Source organism: Nannobrachium achirus (genome assembly GCF_963921795.1).
Source record: "Nannobrachium achirus genome assembly, chromosome: 10".
Lineage (NCBI taxonomy): Eukaryota > Metazoa > Chordata > Actinopteri > Myctophiformes > Myctophidae > Nannobrachium > Nannobrachium achirus.
The window spans coordinates 47768125-47791358 of NC_137819.1; the positions used below are offsets into that span (position 1 = coordinate 47768125).

Consider the following 23234-nt stretch of genomic DNA (forward strand, 5'->3'; position numbering starts at 1 on the left):
AGCTTTTTCTTTGATTTTCATGAAATGACAAAAAAATAACGACATTGAATGTTGTTATTAATTCATTATTTATTTATTTGGGTAATAATAATAATAGGCTAATAATTACAAAAAAGAAAGGGACCCATTCACATCTGTCTGCGACCCACAAATGGGTCCCGACCCACTGTTTGTGAACCAGTGTGTTATAACTGACCATACATTGGTTGCGTTCGGAAATACAGCACTAAGAGCACTGGCCAAGACAAAACTAATAGGCCTATGTGAGTGCGCTCGAGGTGCGCATTTCCCAAACGCACCCATTGTTATGGACACAGCAGCGACATTGCGAAAACAACCTCGTGTCCCGCCCCCCAGCCCTGGTGTCGCGATGCCCATTGGTCGAATTCAACGCCGATCTCAGCCGTGGCGATAAACAACAGCGCTACGCTCAGCAGTGGTTGTGTACTATGCACTGAGGAGGAGGAGAAGTCCGTTAAGATGCCCGTTAGGGAGCTCTAGAGGCGAATGGAGCGGACCACCGGACAGCCATCTCATCATCATGTTTGTTATTTGACAAAAGACTCTCTGTTGATGGCTGGCACTGACAGAATTTAACCGCGGGCATCCAAAGGTATTGGAGGTCGGACCACAGCAGGACTGGACTGTGCAGACAAGAAGAAACGGGCGGCCTGTCCCCGCTTCTCACGCGCACGCACGCACGCATACACACACAAACAGTTATTGGTGTGGATCTGTGATCCAGAAGAACCGCAGGAAACATGAAGTTCGCTCAGTTTTTGTTGAAGAACGGCGCGATGGCTGGAATACCAAAGCAAGTAGAGAGATTTGCAAAGTTCTCTCCCTCCCCACTGTCCATGAAGCAGTTCATAGACTTTGGTAAGTGTGTAGCCTCTACAATTACATAATAGGTCTACACTGTTTCCCAAACAGTGGGTCGGGACCCATTTGTGGGTCGCAGACAGATGGGTCCCTTCGTTTTGTTTTTCCCTCAAAAAAAATCAAAGACATTCCATAAATTAGGAAAAAAAAATGTTTAAGAAGTAGTGAAAATAGCCGATCTACAAGCTCACAACATGTTGAACATGGAGTGAAGGACGAGTTTGAGCTTGTAGATCTGATATTTTGTTTGGGAACCACACTGACATAATACATAGACTACATGAAAGCATGACATGATTTTGCAACAGCTGTCATTTATGGAGTCATTTTCACACGTCAGTGTGCACTGGTCACATCTAGCATTTTATTACATAATAATAACTGAAACAGTTCTGCATTTCTGACCTTAAAATCACACCTCAAAACCCACCTGTTAAGCCATAGGCAAATCTATCACTTGTTTCTTTTCTTTTGTTCAGTTTATTGTTTCCTACTGTTGTCTCTCTGTCATAATGTAGACTACTTTCAAATATAGGCCCAGGCCCTAAATGTATTATTAAATTCAGTTGTTAGCACTGGCAAATGATATAAAACACTTGCAAACTGTACTGTACAAACAGTGTGAACACACAGCCACTACATTACAAAGTTATTAGCTACCTATTAAGGTGTTCATGTTCTACAGTAACTACAGTGTAGAATGGCCGTGCTATCTCAGCTTAGAAAAGTTCAGAAAAACAGTTGATTCACGTGTTACTGTATTTTCAATCACAACATGTGGGAAGTCCCGGGACTCCCGCTCCCATCGCAGAGTCCACCGTCCTACAGCTGCCTTGGAAAGAAGGGGGGGCTGTGTTTTTGCAGGTAACAGGGTCAAAGTTGAGTCAATGGTTAACACTGCCTTGTGACCATAGGCTCGGCCAACGCTTGTGAGAAGACCTCTTTCGTGTTCCTGCGCCAGGAGCTTCCTGTCAGGCTGGCCAACATCATGAAAGAAATTGACTTCCTCCCAGACAAACTGCTTGGCACTCCCTCCCTACAGCTCCTGACCAGTTGGTAGGGTCATCTATGGGTCATCTATATATATGTATGTATGTAAGAGGTATGTGTGTGCGTGGCTGCATGCACATGTGCACGCATGCATGCATTTGTGCTTGCACACGTGTGTGTGTGTGTGTGTGTGTGTGTGTGTGTGTGTGTGTGTGTGTGTGTGTGTGTGTGTGTGTGTGTGTGTGTGTGTGTAAAGTAGTATTAAGCCTATCAGTAGATGCGGAAAGCTTTATTGTCCAGCATTATCCTTCCTCTTTAAAGGCCACATTCCTTACCATAAGCTTACTTGTTATTACAGACAATAGATTAGGCATTACACGCCCACCTCAACCCACAATATGGACATCCCTTAGTTACGCTGAATAAACACCAGCAGTGTATTTAGCTTCCGTGCTTTCCGAGTGGAAAAGGTCAAGTTTGTGATGTGCTCTGAAGTAGGCCTGGACGAGGCATATGCACTCTCCACCACTTGAGATGTACAGAAAATGACTAGGCCTACCGTATGGACATACCGGACACATTTATGAACTAGCAGTTGATAATCAAGATTGAGTAATTGTATGGCCTATGTATCTTACCTAAGATCTATAGACTGATTACAAACAAGCTACCAGAGACAATTCTCTACTTCTCCTTGTCAGTGAGTGTGCTGTAATGAGCTGCTCAGAGCGGCAGATCTCTAGGACCACAACTTACAAGGGTGTCTCACTCATACCTCACACACAGGCATTGAGAGCACTGTCCTATTTGTGGGTTGCAGACAGACTTTTATGGGTCCCTTGTTTTTTGTTCATGGATTAAAAAACAAATTCAACGATTTTCTTACAGTAATTTCATGAAGAAATCAAAGAAAATCTAACAAATTCCATAAATTAGAACACAAATGTTTAAGAAGTAGTGATAATAGCCGATCTACAAGCTCAAAACGCGGCGCGAAGTGATGCATTGGGAGCTTGTAGATCTGCTGTCTAATCTTTCTTTTGGGTCACACAAGCTAAAATGGTTGGGAACTACTGATTTTAGCGGGATCCCAGACTGCAGACTCTTCTGGTGTGAATTCAGGTGTTCAGTATGGAGCACATCTCCCCCTCACTGTAATGAACTCTAATCTGTTTGCATTATTAATACAGCAGAGCTTACTGTTATGTTCAAATGATGCATCAGCTTACCCCCCTCACTTCACCTGCAGGTCGCTGTACTTTTGCCACTGCCAGGGCTATCTGATACTTTCCCGTCAAAAAGGAAACAGGCCTTATTTTGCTTGTTTGAATTAGATAAGCCAAGCTGAGTTTGCAGCCCACTGCCTCTGTTTCCTGTTGTTATGACATTTTCATCCTTGACCATTTATAAGAAACCTTTATTAAAAAGATCATGTACTTGCATTCTCTCTCATTTGCATCCATTTCAGTGCAGCGTAGGCTATATCTTAGTGTTTTGAAAATGAGTTGCAGAAAACATGGTGAAAGGAGCAGATGTAAACAAAAAAAGAAGTGGCATTAAACTGGTCTGAACTAGTCAACGCTCAGCGCTATTGCTTTTGTTCCAAACAATAGGCAGCCTATATCGTCTATCTTTTTTGCACTCTCCCAGTATCATGAACCTGTGTGAAAGGTGTGGCTGTGTGTATGGTGCGAGGCAAAGGTTGTGTGTGTGTCAAACATCAAATGTGTATTAGGACTCGGAAGCATGACAGCTTTGCTCTGTTCTATCCAAAGGGCTGATCAATCAACTGCAATCAAGTTAGTTGCTTGTCTGATTCAGCCTAGTTATTTGTCCCCACATGCTCAAAACATGCATACTGTACAGTTATGACTGCATGCTTTTCCAGTGTTCAGTCACAACAACATCAGTTTGAGCCAAACCCAGAAGCATTACTGACTGTATCTCCTCCCAATCTCGTGGCTCTAACCACTTCTATGCTGTGCAATGCAAAAATCAATGGTGTTTACTTGGACGTGTCACTGCCTTATCATGCATTTGTTTCTTATTGACTCTCTTACTGTAATCCAGTTACAGTTATGTTTACTATTTAAAGTTAGTGTTATTTATTCATAGATACTGAAAGTGACATCATAGAAAAAGTGCTGTTTTTTAACATTTGCAATTATGTTTGTCTCATTGTGTTAGTCCCCCACCCCACAATTAGAATTCAGTTCCAGCTTTTAGTGTCTATTTTTGGGAATCACCTCTTTGACTCAGACTTTTATCTTCTTTCCTTCCATTATATAACATGTTTTGTTGGCACAGCTATAGGGCGAGAGAGAGAGAGAGAGAGAGAGAGAGAGAGAGAGAGAGAGATAGATCCTGGCGTCATGGTGTGACATTTCCTGATGAGTAAAGTCTCTTAAATCAGCACTCGTACAGTATTTCAAGAACGCGCTCCTTGTTTACGATGGGTGTGACTCGGGAAAACCGAGTCAGTGTTGAAGGTCGGTTCAGGGACAGCGCACTGGAAGCAAAACAGCCAGCCACGCTGCCTGTCACCTTTCACCCAGTTTCTCCTACAGCGTGAGAGAAGAACAGAACACATGCCTGACTGGGACTTGCTGTGACTTCCTCCATCGTTGACCTACATCTAAAGTGCGTGAAGCAGTTGTGATAAACAAGCTGCCACGTGATACTCAAGACTGTCAAGCACTGAAGCATTGATTATTGTCTCCACCAGCCGAAGGCTGAGGGAGAGTATGTTTTCCCCTCCGTCCGTCCGTCCGTGCGTGCGTCCGTGCGTGCGTGCGTGCGTCCGTCCGTGCGTCCTCGCAGTTTGTGAGCAGCTAATCTCCGGCGCCGTTGGCCCGGTCGCTGCCAAAATTAGCACACACACTCCCTGGATGCCAATTCAGAACCTCTGCCCCACATTTTTCAAATCAGCCTCATGGTGGCGCTATAACAGGCCGATTTGTGTCGCCTGGTTGTTACCAGCTAATCTCCGGCGCCGTTGGCCCGATCGCTGCCAAACTGAGCACACACACTCCCTGGATGCCAAATCAGAACCTCTGCCCCACATTTTTCAAATCAGCCTCATGGTGGCGCTATTACAGGCCGATTTGTGTGGCCTGGTGGAGACCTGTGCTCGTTGTATCATGCATTGATTGGCTGGTGGAGTTTAGTGTAGCTAATTAGACTAGTGTGTATTGTGTTCTCACAAATGTTCTCAAGAGAGAATCTATAGAGAAAGGTCACTGGTGTGTGTCCTTTGGTTGAACTACTTTGTATTGCTGCATGTAAATAAGCCCCTTCGATTAGCTTATTGTGTCGCTGAATACTTTTACGCCATCTTAGGACCCTTATTCCAGCTATATGGCATACAGTGTAAAGTAGGGACGCCAGTGGTTCAGGGGTAAAGTGGCCGCTTGGCAACTGGAAGGTTCCCAGTTTGATCTCGGGATCCCCCAGAATTAATGTCGAAGTGTCCTTGAGCAACATGCTGAACCCCTAAGGGCTCCCAATGAGCAGGTTGGTGCCTTGCATGGTTTCCTCCGGCATAGGTGTTTGAATAATGTGTGTGTGTGTGTGTGTGTGTGTGTGTGTGTGTGTGTGTGTGTGTGTGTGTGTGTGTGTGTGTGTGTGATGCACAATCTATGTAAAGCGCATTGGATAAAGGGCAAGGCGCTGTATAAATTGACCATTTATTTTACAGTAAATAAATGGTCAATAATTGTAGCCCATTTCTTATAGTATTGTTTATTGCGACCGTAGGTCGCATTTACTATCAAACCCTGCACAAAGTGTAAGTCCGTCCGTCAGTCCGTCCGTCAGTCAGTCTGTCTGTCTGTCACACCTCACACGTCACACTCTTGCCCTGCTCATATCTCCGCAACCGTTGCCCCGATCCATGCCAAATTTTGCACACACCTTCCTTACCTGCCAAACTACAACCTCCAAGGACCCCCGGAGCTCCAGGGACCCCCAGGTCCCTGGGGGACCCCCAGATGTAAAAAATGACCAAATGTGCTAAACTGACCAAATGACCACCCCCACGGGGCAGCTCACGGGGAATTCCCGGGGACCACCCACTCCTGGTGCTCCAGAACGGATGCAAAAGTGGTGGCGCCCCCAGTGGAGGACCCCCTACACTGCAGCTCACATAAAATGCCGTAACTCCGGCTAGGAGCGACCGGGACAGCCGGGGCCGGTACCTATTCGTCCGCCTTGCCGGCGCGGAGACCCCACCCCTCATTTCTCACATGGCCCTCTTCTAGCGCCACCATGAGGCCGATTCTTGCAAAACACATTTTTGGACACGGCTCCTACAATTTTTGCCCTAAAATCACGCAAATCGGTACACAGTATGTCTACACTCATCCCATCAACATGAATCTCTCCCATATAGCGCCACCTCCAGGCCGATTTTTAAAAACACATTTTTGGACACTGCTCCTACAGATTTTGCCCTAAGATCACGAAAATCACTACACAGTATGTCTACACTCATGTCATCAACATGGATCAGGAAGATTTTGGCAAAACACATTTTTGCCCTATTTATGGAGATCAGTGACCTACGGTCGCTTATCTCCCGATGAGGGAGTGTTACTGGTTATTGTTATCACTAAGTCTTTATAAATTGAAATTTGCCATATTTAGATTTATCTAAATTACAATCCTGAAATGTATTTTCATGCTTTTTTGTGTTCCCACTAGGTATTCACAGAGTCTGTTAGAACTTGTGGAATTTCTCGAGCAAGACCCAGATGATAAAAGAGTCCTCTCCAAGTAAGTCATACATACTGTACGGGTGTGTTGCTGGCCAATTTGCAGAGTATTGTATTGTACAGAGTACTAAATAGTATTATGTATGTTGGTGTTGGTACATCAAGAACACACATGTCTGTCTGTGTGTGTGTGTGTGTGTGTGTGTGTGTGTGTGTGTGTGTGTGTGTGTGTGTGTGCGTGCGCGTGTGCGTGTGTGTGTGTGTGTGTGTGTGTGTAAATAATGTTTAACTGCATACATAATGTGTTTTCCTACATCATGTAGGTTAAAGGATTGCTACAGTATATTAGCCATGCTTGTGTGCAGCTCATTCATACTGTACTTAGTACAGAGCAACAATAAACAAAGTGGGACATTCTATACTGAAACTTTTAAAATAACATTTTTATTTGTATTTTAATATTAAATTAAAGTAAGTTGGGGAAAAACATTAGTCTATTTGTCTTGTCTTTTAAGCTATATGTTAAATACGTATAGTTAAATAGGGGTGTGCTGGTAGCTGACCACATACAGTAAATGTTAAATAAGTATAGTTAAATAGGGGTGTGCTGGTAGCTGACCACATACAGCACTGTGATAGCAGCGTCCCCAGGTCAGTTCCAACTAGAGACCTGTGTTGCATGTCCTTCGTCCTCTATGCCCTCGGTTTCCTGTTTCTTTATACTTTTCAGTCTAAATAAAGTCCAATAGATAACCTGTAAACAAGAAAAGAAAATATCCTTTAGTTTAGTGGCCTTGTGGAATCCACTGGGAACTGAATTCCGTCTTTATAGTAATATAAACGATACACGATATGATGGTATATATAATTTAGTATCTCCCGAATTCTGACATCATTTAGCAGGAGATGTTGTGACGTAATCGGCTGTGTATCTATTGACCAGCTTTGCAAGCTGGTAAAAATATTTAACATGCAGGTAAACTATTGTGTTGACGACATACAATCAAGGCATATCAAATGCTAACCTGCTTGGATTTATTGGTCCATAAATGTCCCAGTATCATATTCAGATCATATCATCCAGCACTTCACAGACTGGATAGCCCTTACCGGCTGCCCTGACATGATCTCCCTTGAACTTTTGTGGCACCGCCTCCAGCTTCACAGAAACTCTGGTGACCGTCCGCAACCGCCACAACAACGTGGTGCCGACCATGGCCCAGGGGGTGGTGGAGTACAAGGAACAGTACGGCGTGGACCCCGTCACGAACCAGAACGTCCAGTACTTCTTGGACCGCTTCTACATGAGCCGCATCTCCACCCGCATGCTCATGAACCAACACAGTCAGTATTCTGTACCACCAGTGTTTTTATATAGATTATGGGGTATCATGTTAGAAAAGCAGAATTAGCCTTCCTGTCTTTTCTCTGCTGTTTTATCGAAATAAATCAAATAGAAATGCTATGAAATATCCTTAAAACGTATAACTTTGTGGAGCGACTGCACAACATTAGTGGCATTAGTCAGTCATTGCACATATTGTACAGGTTGGAGTGGCACCTGTCAGTAGGAAGTGTTGGGGCGAGGAGCTCTATGTTGGGCTCTATGTCCTCCTGGTGGGGGCTCCTCAGCCAATAGGAGAAACAACACACAGAAATATGAGGGGAGGAATTGGCACAACAACTAAATTGGGTAGAAAAATAGGTAAAAAAAATGTAAACGGTAGGGAGCAGCTGTTTTTCTTCTAGTATGGTCTGCTATGCTGTATTCTTTTTATCATGTTTGTCCACCTGTGTGTTTGTCATTCTGTAACCTTTAGCCTTAATCTTTGACGGCAGCGCGAACCCAGCCCATCCCAAACACATCGGTAGCATCGACCCCAGCTGTGACGTGGTGGAGGTAGTAAGAGGTAATAATACAACACTGCTTTCTCTGTTGAAGTAGCTGCAGTCACTACGGGGTTGGGGTCTTAATAGCTCTCTTGTTATTTTGCACTGCTTATTGATTTGTGATAGTCTGACAGTTTCATTTGTAGACTCAGTGTTCCATGGGGGAGTGAAAAGATGCCCTGTTTAACTGCCAATGAAACTTTTAAATGTAAATGAAAGCCTAGTCAATATTTAGAGAGTTTTGTTGCCTAGCTCTAATGTCTTATATCAGACTTCTGTACAGCACCGAAGTCTGACATCACTGCTGCGAGAGGCTGCTATCCCTCTGGGTTCTTTTTTGTTTTGGAAATCCCATAGGCAAATCTTTGATTGCGTCAAACTGTGTTCCAAAAATAAGCAAATCACCCCGGAGATATTGAAGCATCAACTTTAGTTTTTTCTAACACTGACGTTATCATAAACGACTCAAAGTCGTTCTTATATGACGTGACCTAAGATTTGCCTCTGGGATTTCCTGCACAAAAAGTGACGTCATTACTTCGGTACTCTATATCAGTTTTTCTCATGGACTGGGGCGCATGGGCACACTTTTCATGTCCCAAGAATCCATGGGCACACGAACATAATACGGGGGTGTAAATATCGTCACTGTCAGGAAGAAACCTTGTATTTCCAAGTTTCAAATTTGTAAGTTTCTTCGCAAAGTAAAGCCCTGCTTCATCATACAAGGCTGTCGCACAACAGTGCGAGGCGTTGTGTGCTTGTAGATCGGCTGTTTTCACTAGTTTAAATCATTTTTAAAATGATAAATACAATACTGGCTTTCAAGCAGTTTCAAGGGGCACACTTGACCCTTCTCAGGGGCACACCAAAGGTCCCCAGGCACAATGGTTGAGAAACACTGCTCTATATAACCAGGGTATTTGCAGGTTGAAAAAGCCTTATATTAAATGGAGAGCAGCAGAGCAGGTAGAGAACAGCAGCCAACAAAGCTAACTCAACTCAACTCAAATTGTATTTATACAATACACAAATACATGCAGCAATTTGAAAAGGAGACAAAAAAAAGAAGGAAAAGAAGGCAGGTTAAAAATGCACAGAAAACATGGCATGCTTGGATTCTTTTTTCCTTCGTTCTTTACCAATGGCAGGCTCACGATGCTACTGACAATTGATAGATTCAATGATTCAAACCCTGATAACAGCCACCATTTCTCTACAGATGCCTATGAGACCTCCAAGATGCTCTGTGAACAGTATTACCTGGCTTCTCCTGATATAGAGATCACGCAGTTCAACGGTAAGTCCCGGAGCTATGAACTTGAACAAGACCTACTATTCTTGTCCTTGTTTTGGGCTAGAGCAGTGGTTTTCAACCAGCAGTCCGGGGACCACCAGTGGTCCTTGAAGAGGTTCCAGGTGGTCCCCAGCTAAATGATGGAGAGTTGGTAACCAAATGGACCCTTATGGATCTTTAACTCTTGAGAGTGTAAAACTAAACGAAATGGACATTATTGTTGTCAATAAGAGGTACATTATTGTTAAACATCATTACTTAATTTACAAGGAGAGCCAATTTGAGGATGTAAAACAACTGTTATTTTGGTCAACGTTTGCCTATTATCTCTCCTATGGTACCAACATCAGCACAGCATGTAATCTTGGACAAAATCTTATCCAACGATAACAAAATGTTTTCTGTGGGGGGGGGGGGGGGGGGGGGTCTGAGAGGCTAAATTTCATCAATTGGTGGTCCGTGACTCAAATGCAGAATAAATAATGGACCTTGATATGAAAAAGGTTGAAAACCACTGGGCTAGAGACACAGAAGTAAACATTTTAAGTCTGGCAGGTGGTTAGATATTGTTACTGTTTATGAAGCTGATAGGGTGTTATTTTAATTATATAGTTTATATTTATACAGCACATGAGCACAATATGTGCAAGAGTCTGGTTTGACTAGTGCCTTATGCTGTTAGTTTAGTAGAGGTTCTGTCTGATTATTATCAGCTGGACCCGTCAGAACCCTGCCTGAGTTGTATCCATTCCAGAGGCTTTGATCCACATAGCTCATACCTACAGGGAACGCAGTGCAGTGCAGGCGGAGCGGACCTGGTTTATTTCATCATGATAATCCACATAGCATTGGAGAATGTTAAAACAGCCAGCTACATTACGAGGCATTGAAGAGCTTGCCGGTGGTACCATAAGCAGAATAAAAGCCCATTCTTCAAAGTATGATAGAGTTATTGTTACAATATGTGGTTTCCACAAAATCACGATTACATCACGTTCGGATTTCTTAATAATGTGCAGGTTTATTTACACTTTGCCAATCGTTTATGCACACACATTTGGCCATAAGCACTACACTACCGTATATACGTTGTTGTATATATCAAATAGGTGTTATTTTCAGTCATTTTGATCAATGGAAGAACAAAACCTATTTTTTTTTAAGGATTCTACATTTTTGAATTGTGAAAACTTGCAAAATATAGGAATGCCTGGGTGGTTAAAGGACCACTACACCCATTTTCAAACTATCTTCATATAATTGGTACTCAATAACGCTCATTATTAAGATGGTACAATTTCTGTCTATGGAAAGTTCACTTACCTACCAGTGACATCATCGGTAGGCAGGTTTGGTCATTTCACATTGAAACATTGTCATGAATGCAAGAACATTGGCTTCTATTTCAGACAGCATTCTAACTTTACTGGAAGAGAAAGGCCATAGTTTTATTTGCTTGAAATCCCCATTGATGATGTCATTGGTAGGCAGGGTTCTGAAATGTACATAGGCCAGCAATGAGTCACAAAGTGAGTAGACAGAAACCGTGCCATCTTATTATTACTGTATAAGAAAAGGTTGACAATGTCATGGGCATGGCTGCTGCTGAGCTATATATCACAATTATTGTTATTACTTTATTTTATGTCCATTTGAAAATTGCTTGCCCTTTTACCTGTTATTCAATAGTCCATTTACAGTAAATAAAGACCTGCATACCATCATGGAAGCATACAGCACAGCATGTACTCTAACATGACATTGTACATTTTAAGGAAAAAGGCATGACAATAAACAGACTGTTATTGGTCCGTTAATCAAATACATTTTGCTTTAAGACACACCGCTCAGCACTTGTTGTGTGACACATTTAAGAGAGCATAGCATTTTGTTTTGTCATTATTACAATTATCACGCTTTTCACAGCCAAACATCCCGAGCAGCCCATCCATCTTGTGTATGTGCCTTCCCACCTCTACCACATGCTGTTTGAGCTCTTCAAGGTACAGTGACTGTCTTTCACACCCAAACTATTAGACTACTGTCAGTTTACAGAAGTTTTGTTATTGCATTTTCATTTACTTGTTTAACCCATTTAGACCTGAGCCTGAATTAAAAAACAAACGTCTTCTAAATCCTTCGTCTAAATCCGTCTTCTAAAAGTCTTCTGAAAAACAAAATGTTCTTTTTATATAAATTCATGTTGCTGCTATACATAGCAACATCTAAAATGACACAGATGCTTTACCGGATCGAAGGGTATAACAACGTATAGGCTTTCTAGGTCTGTAGATGATGATTATTTGTTGTATTATATAATAGAACGGTTCTCGAGATACGCAGATTACAAACAGACAGACACGCAGACAGACAGAGATTTGTCGCATTTATAGATAGATACCATTGTATTTCTCAATGTGATACTGTTCGATATAAAACTGGTTTAATGTCAACTCTACCTTAGCCCACTTAATATTTACTGTAGATTAGTACTCTGTACCCAAGAAGCACTCCCAAGGTCTGCAGGTCTGCATTTGATTGATTTGTGGTTACTTGATAACAATGCAGGTGGGTGGCGGCCTGCTCCATACTGTACATCAGTGTAATGTTAATGCACTGTATATGTTCTCCGTCAGAATGCAATGAGAGCCACGGTGGAGACCCACGAGACCAGCCTCATTCTGCCACCAATCAAATTACGAGTTTCACTGGGTGAGGAGGACCTCACTATCAAGGTACATTAACAATTTTGCTGCCATTTTAAACATAGCTGTAGTAAGCAGCTGCCAAATTGTCCTTACCTTTTAACGTGGGCACGCGCACGCATCGTGCACAATCTGTGCGCGACTCATCTAGTAGACGTGTAGACTCGGTGACAGCTTTCGAATAAAAAAACCCCCATTGAAATAGACATATCCGTTGCCAGGCTGTATCCGCCACTGTTTACATAAAAAAACATTGGAAACAGCCAGCTGTGCGCTATGGTAACACGTGGACACGTTCGCGCACTTAGCGGAACGGAGGGCAACAACGTGGCAGTAACAAGACTCATTTGAAATGTCAAATGATTGGTATCAAGGACAACCTCACATTCTCAATAAGTTACATTTTAATTGGCAACATTTCGGTCAATGACCTTCAGGCTTACGTCTACTCCGCCAGTGTATCTGTCATAAAGATTTTATTCATGTGGGCAAGAGACTTTTGATATAAGTGTCAAATGCCATCCAATACTTTACCAATACTGACTTTTGACTTTTTTGCTGTAATATACACAACTGTTGCTCTCTAATCAGCAACAGTAGTGACACAATTCAACTGAAAATGTGTTCCCTGGAATCCACTGACATATTAGTATGCTTTATTTTATAACTTAAAAAAAAGAAGAAAAGAAAAACCCAATATGAATAGATCAGAATGTGCCAAATAATGAAGACAGAACCTACATTATATTGACATTGAGCCTGTTGTCATAAGAATAAGAGAACATGACATGTTGTGCTTGTGTGTAGATGTCCGACAGAGGAGGTGGAGTCCCTCTGAGGAAGATTGAACGTCTGTTCAGCTACATGTACTCCACAGCGCCCCCTCCGGACATGGGGGACAACTCACGCAACGCCCCACTGGTGAGCCCTGACTGAATGGCTGTGTTTTGTTTACTGGCTGGCTGATTCCATTTCTTTCCATTAGCAATGCTATACAATCCTAACAAGCAGTGGACATGTCTTAATAACCATAATGCCTATTTAAAAATGGTCAGAAAGACTCAAAAGTAAATAGAACTATCCCTTTAATAGGATACCTACAGTATCTATATTTGTGTCTTGCAGGGGTTAAAGTCCTGGGGACTGGTTTTAGTCTTGAACATTCCATAGGGGCCATTTCTGAGATCAGTGCAGATCTGCAAAGAAATGAATAAATAAGGGGGAGCAATGAATGACAAAGTCGTCAAACCGGTAGTCAAGTGATCTCCAAACTAGAAAGCAGTTATAATTTCAAGATGTGAGTATTTGAATTGGCCAGAGTAGCATAGAATACAACAGAACTTCAGAAGATACTTTAAAATGAAGCATGGATTGGCACACACATTCAGTGAAGGCAGTTCAGAACTTCAGGAAAACACCCCAAATATTGGTGTGCACTGCACGTGCAATGTTTCAAAAATCACTTATTGGGATAAGGTCTGAAAATCATTTTCAGTCTTCGGATTTTTAACCACTGTGTCTTGTCATCTGACTTTGTTTCCTTGTTTCTTTCTGCAATACTGCAAAATAGGGATGTTAATCGACGCATTATTGGCGAATCGACGCGCCGCGGCCGAAAACCGACGCGTCGATCGACTTTTTTCACTTTTTTTTTCGCCAAGCAGCAGCTGAGAGGAGAGCACAACGGCGCATTACTTTAAGCAACACAACGTATGCAGCTGCACCCATCATCAGAACTTGCATCAAAGCCCTAATAATAATTATAATAAATAATTGCTCTTCCTTGCGTTAGCATGGAGTCTGTTCTTTAGAGACTAGAAGCGGAGTTACAAAGTCCATCGAACGTAGTGGGAGCGCTCAGGCTAGCGCACCCCAGGATAGTGTATCAAATGTGGAGCAGTGTCTGACTCGCTCTCTCCCCGAACGAGTCCACGGGTGTGTCGCATTAACGTGTATTTTGCGATCATCGCACACGACGGCGACGCTGCCATTAACAAGCGAGCTTTCGTGTCAAGCATGCATGCAGAGGCAGGAGGTAAACAAAAGCATCCAGTCCATAGAGTTGATACAGTCAGGCAAGTCAGCGCGCACTGCTATGACGCGCGCATCAGCCCGGTCCAGCAGTGTTTCTCAACCAGTAGTCCGCGGACCTGACTAGCGCCGCATGCATGCGAATGCACAACACAGACATGCACTCGTCTCACACAGACACACACACACACACACACAGACACACACACACACACACACACGGTCCTCTCACATATGGAAAACATTAACGCTTATAACGTTTTTGAACGATTAAAACCTTTTTTGGGGGAAAAACTTTTGAAAAATAAAAAAATAAATATATTTTTCGATTTTTCGACTCGTACTTTTTGAGTCGCGGTGAGCGTGAGTCGATCGACGCGTCGATTTTCGATTTTTTTTTTCACATCCCTACTGCAAAACTGTAAATAATTTATCGTAAAACATTAACTATGATCCAATTCTACCTTTCTTTGCTAACCAGAGCTTGACATAAGTGAACATGTTTGTAAATGAGTTGAATTACAAAACTGTGGACTTTAGCTGTGATGCATTTCTTGGGATTAAACTTTAAGCCAGTGAGACAATGAAGGGCTGTTACAACTGTTGACCAAGCTAAAGTTAATATACAGTAATATACAGTGTAGGCTCATGTTTTTTTTGTTTTGTTTTGGTAGGGTTTGTTTCAGGAATGTTGTCTTTGATCTGTGATGCTGCAATGCCTCCACTGTAGTATCCTTTAATATCCATACCTCCCTCCCTCCTTCAGGCTGGGTTTGGATACGGTCTGCCCATCTCCCGTCTGTATGCCAAGTACTTCCAGGGAGACCTGCAGCTCTATTCCATGGAGGGCCATGGTACTTCAGCTGTCATATACCTGAAGGTGAGAATAACACAGCAGACTGGCTTTGAGAAAAACTCTAACTAAAAACTCCTCACATAGAATGTAGGTCCAAATGCATGCAATAGCATGGACGTAAATAAGTAGGCTCAGCTGCTTGGTATTATCAGCAAAGCAAAAATACTTTGTAGAGGTTCACGTGTATGTGAGTATACTGACCGTACCCACTGTATTGACTAAATGGTGGCACATGTAGTGTAATACTATTACACAACAAATAGCACAGTGGGTGAGTGTCTTGCTGTGAGTGGTGACTTTCCATGTGATCTTTTCTAGAGAAACAGAGAGATGTTTGTCCTTCCATTCAACCCTTTCCTCTATGAAGTACAGCAATACTATAATACTTGTCACGATAGGCAAACATTTGGCAAAAATGTGCAAACATTCTCAAAACGTTCAGCTATTTTCTGCTAAGTGATTTGGTGTAGGGGGGGGGGGGGGGGGGGGGGAAGGAGGGGACCAAGTATAGACCCCTGAGGGGCAATTCAATTCAATTCAGTACAACATTATTCAAACAATAAGTAACAAAGTGGTATTAAAATACCTTTACCGGTTTGATTGATTGATTTTATTGGAGGTTTGCATAGGAAAAGGTACACGACAGTACAGTTCACAGGTACAAGGTCTATTAAGGTTAACTAAAAGGATAAAAACCACAAGAAGGTTTTTTGGGCTTGTTTAAATTGGGGTCCCTTTTACAACTCATGTACACTACATGGAGGAGTTACGACATAAATTAAGGCAAGTGAAAATAAATATGTTTGAATAACATCAATGTGGCTTTCCTGAGGCTTTCCATGTCACTGTTATCTGTTCTAACCCTAACCCACTGTGCTGTAGCATTAAAGCTTCTCTGCTCTATGATCTGTTCTCAGGCCCTGTCTACAGACTCTGTAGAGAGACTTCCTGTTTTCAACAAGTCTGCGTTAAGGCATTACCAGTCGAGCATGGAGGCGGATGACTGGTGCATGCCCAGTAGGGAGCCAAAGCAGCTGGGCAGGTAAGGAAATGGACCGACAGACAGCGCGAGCTCCGAAAGTAGAAACAATGGGAACAAAATGAGGTCAAGGCGGACAATGTTTCTCTGTGACAGGAGAAACAGGTGAACTTTGAAGTTTTGAACTGACACTACGAAGTGCCTTCACACGTGGATTTACAGTATGCACATGCCATTGGGACTCTTCCTATAACACAACGTTAGAATTCCTCAGAGGTGAAATTGTCCAGTGAAATTCCCTCAATGACTCATCTCACATCGGATGGCCACACCAAAACAAGAGGACTTGAATCGTTTTGATGAAAATAAAACAATTGCAGACCAGCCTCCAAGAAGTTTCACCTACCATAGCAGAAGCTGACCATATTTGAAAGCAATTCAAATGTCAATGTCAGTGAATACTACAAGCTAGGAAGTGACAGAGATAACTCTAATTTAGTGTCATTCACAATCACAAACACTTGCAGCTATTTATTTTAGGCATGGTTTAACATTAATGCACTTCAAGCAGTCAAAGAAGGCAGCAATTTGTTTTGAGAGGAAAGCTAAATTACAGCAACGGAGGCAAAAAGTCGCCTTGAAAATAGAGTAACGAAGTCCTGACATCACGACCATAGTTTTTACTTCAGACTTTGGTACTCAATGGTTGATGTGGGATGAAGGTATTGTGCAAACACCACAGTGGTAAATTGAATTGAACTGTAAATGTACATGTGTACTGTATGTTGTCAGTCTGACAGCCAAACCATAGTCAACTGCATTGGTATCTCTCAGGTTACATATGATTTAATTTTTTCAATGCCTCTGTAGAAGAGATTCTTCAGTATAGTACCAACTCCACTTACCTTGTGAACCCCTCCTTGAACAGAAGTTGCCTGGAGAGTTTACAAACTCTGTGAAACTAAGGTCATGGTTTGGTGGAGTTAGATAAGTCAAGTCAATAATCCCCTTTTAGAATGAATAGCCTAAAGTGTATTATTGCTGACCACTTGGCTATTGGCGGCAACAACATTCATGCCTGGTCATGAATGTTGAGAGCCCTCAGAGATATGCAAATGGTATGTGCCTTTCTATTTTGAGCATCGGAAGTGTGCATCACACATGATCTCAAATCATTGAACCATTTCATAGACCTTATCCACCACTTCCAATATATATAGAATATGTATACTTTGATCAGTCAAGTATTTATTGGTGGTGTTTATTTGAAATTAAATATAGAGGAAAAAAATCCTTATGTCAACATATTGTATCATACGATTAACCACGGCATGTTGAAGGGTATTGGTTATTAGTATTTTATTGCCATAAGTACTGTTTTATAACCGTGCATTTTAATGACTTAAACCAGCGGAACTATATGAAAGCCATGATTTCGTGTTCCAGTGAGTCTTTAAAGCTGCAAACAGCTTTGTAGGTTGCCAATACCGACATGTTTTTTTCTGGACCTTATGGTGTGCACAAGTGCTTATAAAAGAAGCCAAGTACACCACCTTTTACAGTTCCATACAAGAGCCTTGCAACGTGTTTAGTACTGCCCACGTCGCCTGGGTTGCAGAGACATTGAAACCCCTGTGGGCACCAATGGGTGAACTATTAAGTGAAATTATCATTCAGTATGCCCCATGAATGTTAATGTCCTATTGACGTTAATGAAATGGAGTGAAACAAGAGGCCAGTTCATTTAGCAGATAAGCCATATCATTGTTGTTGTTGTTGAATGTCCCTGTATTTCAAATTGCCTATACTACCTTTGCGTGTGTTTTCCTTTAAAATCCTGTCTGCATTGTAATGTATTTTAATTGAAGTATTAATGCACTTTGTTTTGTTGAATAGTAAACAGATTTTCTTTATAAATGACAGGACATACGGATGGTCTTCATTTGTTTTATAAGCTTTATCCTCAAGGGTCAAGTGTTATTTTAGGCGGAATTTATCGTTCAATGGACATAAATATTACGAATTTCAACATTCCTCAGCTTTTTTAACTATGCTTGACTTATTGACTTTCATCAATAAGTCTTTTCTACCCTTTCATGGCACATGTGTGTCTCAGCCAGTAAAGTCGGAATTAATGTAGCTCAATGACATTCGTCAGTGATTAAAATGCAACTTCCAGACCACCCAAACAATGCCAGAATTATTTGACACTTTAGAAGAAAAAGGTGAGCTGTGATGTGCTGTTATTGATGCACTCCAAATATAGAGTTTTTTTTTAACAGGTTTTTTATGCATTTCTTTGGCGGGTCCTTAAAAGTCTTAAATGGTAGAAAATTCTAAAATCTGAACTTTAGGCCTTTAATAGTGTTAGAATGTCTATGGATTTGTTTATGAATATTCTTTTAGGGCGCTTGTGTGGCACAGGGGTAAAGCACCTGCCCATCAACACAGTGAAGTTTTCAAATAGATTTAGTCGAATGAAAGTACAATATTTGGATCCGAGATGTAGTGTAGTAGTAGTAAAGGTATTGGAAGTTGGAAATACTCAAATAAAGAACAAATACCTCAACTTAACTGTACTTAAAGGGGCACTCCACCACTTTTCAACCTATGTTCATATAATTGGTCCTCACTCAAAAATAGCTTTTCTTTTTTTTCTTTTTTTTGCAGAGGAGGGCTGTGTGTGGGCAGGTCAGAAACCCATCGTCTTGTGACATCATCGATTGCCAATCCAGCTTATAGAAACTGCAGGCTTTCTATTCCTGAAAAGTTGCAATTTTAAAGTGGATGCCATTGTTCTCGCAATAATAAAAATCAAAATATTTTTTTCAAAAATATTGATTTTTTTTTTGTTTTTTTGGAAAATGATGATGTCACAAGACGATGGATTCTGAACTTCCCACAGCTCTCCTTGGAGAATTGGACTGAGTAGAAATAAATTGTGATATTTTATCATGAACATTAGTGAGGACCTATCCTATGAAGACAGGTTGAAAAGTGGTGAACTACTCCTTTAAGTACAGTACTTAAGTAAATGTACTTAGTTACTTTAAACCACTGATAGGATGGCACCTGTTGTGGGGGCCGTTGAACATCAGGCGTAGGACGGAGGCACCACCTTCTCCCGTTGGGACTCTTCACTGGCAGGTGTGCCAGTAGGGTACAACAGCAGTGGCAAGCAGTGGGAGGAACTAATAGACAGAACAACTGCATTGGGACAAAAAAAGTGTTACAATTAATTGGCTACTTTAATTTAAAACACCTATAATGTTGCATTTAAGGTGGTGTGATATCCGTTTGTTAATTGTTAAATAGTTACATTTTCCAATAGCAATATTGCTATAGACTCTAGTCTAGAGGATACAGGATACGGAACCATAACAGGATAGTGAAATTGGAGGGGTTGATACAAAAATTAGCAGAATAAAATGTTAGCTGGGATACTATAACATTGAAGCTTATCTTTGTATAGTAGAGTCAGGCAGAACACCATATCAAAAATATAAAATCAAACCTCGGTTCGAAGTGGAGCGGTGAATCTGAGCAGCTATACCCTGTGTGTCTGTGTGTGTGTGTGTGTGTGTGTGTGTGTGTGTGTGTGTGTGTGTGTGTGTGTGTGTGTGTGTGTGTGTGTGTGTGTGTGTTTGTGTTGCGTGCGCATGTGAGTGAGTGGTGAGTGTGCCTGGCCTGCACAAAACAGCGCCCCTCCTTTAACTAGTGTGTTGTGTGTGGCCACTCAAGGTATTGCCAGGCTACGGACGGACACGGCCAGCCAGCCAGACAGCCACCCAGCCACCCACCCACATACCCACGGACATACCTGTCTATTGGGAGCGCTTTCACCGCTCCAAAAACCATTTCGTCTGGGTTTTGTAACCTAATAGCATTAGGTTCAGGCAGCTTTCAGACAAACATTTCTCGACATTAAGTTTTGTTTTGAGATGCTTTCATTTTCTAAGGCTCCTACTGTAAGTGGATGTGGCCCCAAACATACCAACTCTGTGACAAACAAGTGTCTTGATTATGACAATGAGCCATGGCTCCTATTGATTTTGTTGACCCAATAGCCTTTGCCCTAGTGCCACCCTTAGGCCAAAATGTCCATTTGAGCCCTACTTATTTTAGTGTTCCCATGGCCTTTCCTCTAGCTCCACATGGTCACACAAATGTATCTCCTGTTCACTTCCATTCTATACCAAAGGAGTTCATAAAACATTTTGGCCATTTGAAAATAGCCGATCTACAAGCTCAAAATGTGTTGCCAGTTTGAGCTCGTAGATCTGCTATTTTCTAAAGATTTGAATACATTTGAAAACTTGAAATTGGACATTCTGCACAATGACTACTTTTACTTTTGGTGCTTTAAGTACATTTTGATGCCGATGCCTTTGAACTTTACTCAAGTACATTTTGAGTTCTGGACTTTTACTTATAAATAACAGAGTATTTCTATATATTGCTATATACTTAAACATTTGAGTACTTTTTCCACCAGTGGTCACATCCTGCATTTTCCACATTCAGCACAACAAGATAGGATTTCACCTGGGTTAGCGATAGTCATTTACCTGCATTCACACCCTTTTTCAGAAATGTAAACATCACGTGGTACGGCCAGACATTAAAGCTAAAAGGATAACACGTCCTGGGGATTGTCTCCATTGTGGTCCTTTACCCTACCAATTAAGTCAGTCCCATTGAGATTAAAATCTCTTTTACAAGAGAGACTTGGCCAAGAAGGTCAGGAGTGAGCATAATGTACTGTGTACTATAGCTTGGGTGTTTCTCTGCATGCATGTGCACACAACCTACTTTAAGTCATTTAAAAACAAAGGTCACATGCTTCTCCTCTGTCACCTCCTCATGGGTTTTAACTTGTCACCTCCCCAATTGTCCTCCCACATGCCTTCCACTGACTTCTGTCTCCACGACTTGTTTTCTGAAACGGTCGCTTCACTTCTACACTGAGAGCACAAGCAGGGGCCAGTGGTTATTTATGGCTGGCTGCCAATAGGGGCCGAGAACAGGCTGTCCTGTTCTGCTTTACTTTAGTGCTTTAATCCCCACACTGGAGAGTGTGTGATGATGTGATTTTGGACCCCTGCCCCTGTCTCACACTCCTACACAGTCAAATCCAGAGTGTTAATTTAACAGGTCCATTTTTACACCCCTATTGTTACATCTACACTGTGGTATTTCGCTCCACCTCTCTCTAGTTCCATTTTGAACATTGTTTCTGCATCACATTGCTTCTCAAGGTTGGTACCATATTACGCATCTAATCGTTTAACCCTCTTCTATTCTCTTATATCCTCCTCATATAAATCCAGAAGCCTGGCTTCTGTCACAGCAATAAATAAAACCATCTTAATGGGAGCATTAGCTAGGTTTGTGGATCTTCTGCTCTATTCTACATGTTTGCTTTTGTATCCAGCATATATATACAGACAACAAAATAATGTAATTTTGTGTTGTGACTGCTCTGTGGAATCTGAAACATGTGGTAAAGCTGTTTGTGGTAAGTAATATATCTTCTGGAATACAGCACAACACAGTTATGTAACTCTGTTAGCTGTAGTTTAATGATCAATAGCAGTGCACTCTGTTGCCAACTACAGGGCTTGATAAGAGTGCATGTTAGGTTAGGTCTTGCACCCTGGACTGGAAAACCATTGGCCTACTTCAGGATGATACTACAGCATTGTGTGTGTGTGTGTGTGTGTGTGTGTGTGTGTGTGTGTGTGTGTGTGTGTGTGTGTGTGTGTGTGTGTGTGTGTGTGTGTGTGTGTGTGTGTGTGTGTGTGTGTGTGTGTGTGTGTGTGTGTGTGTGTGTGTGTGTTGGGGATTGGGGGGCACTAGTATATCTACAGTATATGCACATGTGGTCGTCTACTAATTGCACTGACAAGCAACACTGAGCTAGATACTGTATTATAACTATTAGTAGTTTGCTTGCTTCTTCTGTGGCACATGGGAACATCCAAACATCTGGGAATGCCCCCTTGGTCAGATATTAGGTATCTAAAGCTGGATTCACAAAGAGATTATGAAATATAATGGAACTCTTGCTCTATAGATGTGGATATAGGTATACATTTTGAAGAGGTTGTTTTAATTGCGACCGAAGGTCACAGTACACCATGAGAAGTGTCGCAGCTTGTCTCCGTCTGTCTGTCTGTTACAGTCTATCGGTTCCCTTGTCACTGTGACATCACTCTGACATCATGCTCTGATGTCAGGGGAACCACTCTTAACAGAATGGGTTTGCTGCTCTGACCTCACACTCTGGCTTGATGTCTCTTCTATGCCCATATATTTTATGCCATATAGTCAACAATATGATGTCAGAACATGCCCATATATGGGCATTCCCAGATCACACTTGCAAATGAATTACATCCTTGTCCGTTTTATGCCCATACTGTATATGGAGAACCCTGTCCATCAATGTACTGTATATGGAGATATGCTGTGAGAGCCCAAACATGCTTACTCAGTTATTCGTTATGTGAAAGTCCTATGACGTCTATGACATCTGACATCATACATACAGTACAAACCTTTTTTATTCCCATGTACTGTATGGAGATTCCTGTCTGTAGAACCAGCCACACAGATATGGGCTGTCTCCCTCCATATATGGGCAATTGAGCATTCCCATATGAAGTCCTGTTAGATATGGGCATACTATTGATGACATCAGGGATCTCCATATATGGGCACAAAAGGGATTTTGTTAGTGTGGTTCCCCTGACATCACAGTGATGTCAGAGTGGCAAACCCATAGACGGTAAAAAAGCATACACAGACAGACGGCCGGAGACATGATGTGTCATTTCTCATACTAAACTGCGACCTTCGGTCTCAATTAATCTAGATCTATTAGCAAGCC

General features: G+C 41.9%; 1 protein-coding gene across 1 annotated transcript; it reads left to right on the forward strand.

The window, feature by feature from the left end:
* The first annotated feature begins 390 nt into the window (after positions 1-390).
* pdk4 (pyruvate dehydrogenase kinase, isozyme 4) lies at positions 391-18267 on the forward strand. The gene is made up of 11 exons (XM_080735018.1): positions 391-879; positions 1797-1938; positions 6574-6645; positions 7744-7928; positions 8405-8494; positions 9697-9774; positions 11698-11774; positions 12408-12506; positions 13284-13397; positions 15274-15387; positions 16281-18267. Exons 1-11 carry the CDS (start codon positions 762-764, stop codon positions 16407-16409), a joined length of 1218 nt encoding a protein of 405 aa, XP_080591144.1. The 5' UTR covers positions 391-761; the 3' UTR covers positions 16410-18267.
* The last annotated feature ends 4967 nt before the right edge of the window (positions 18268-23234 follow it).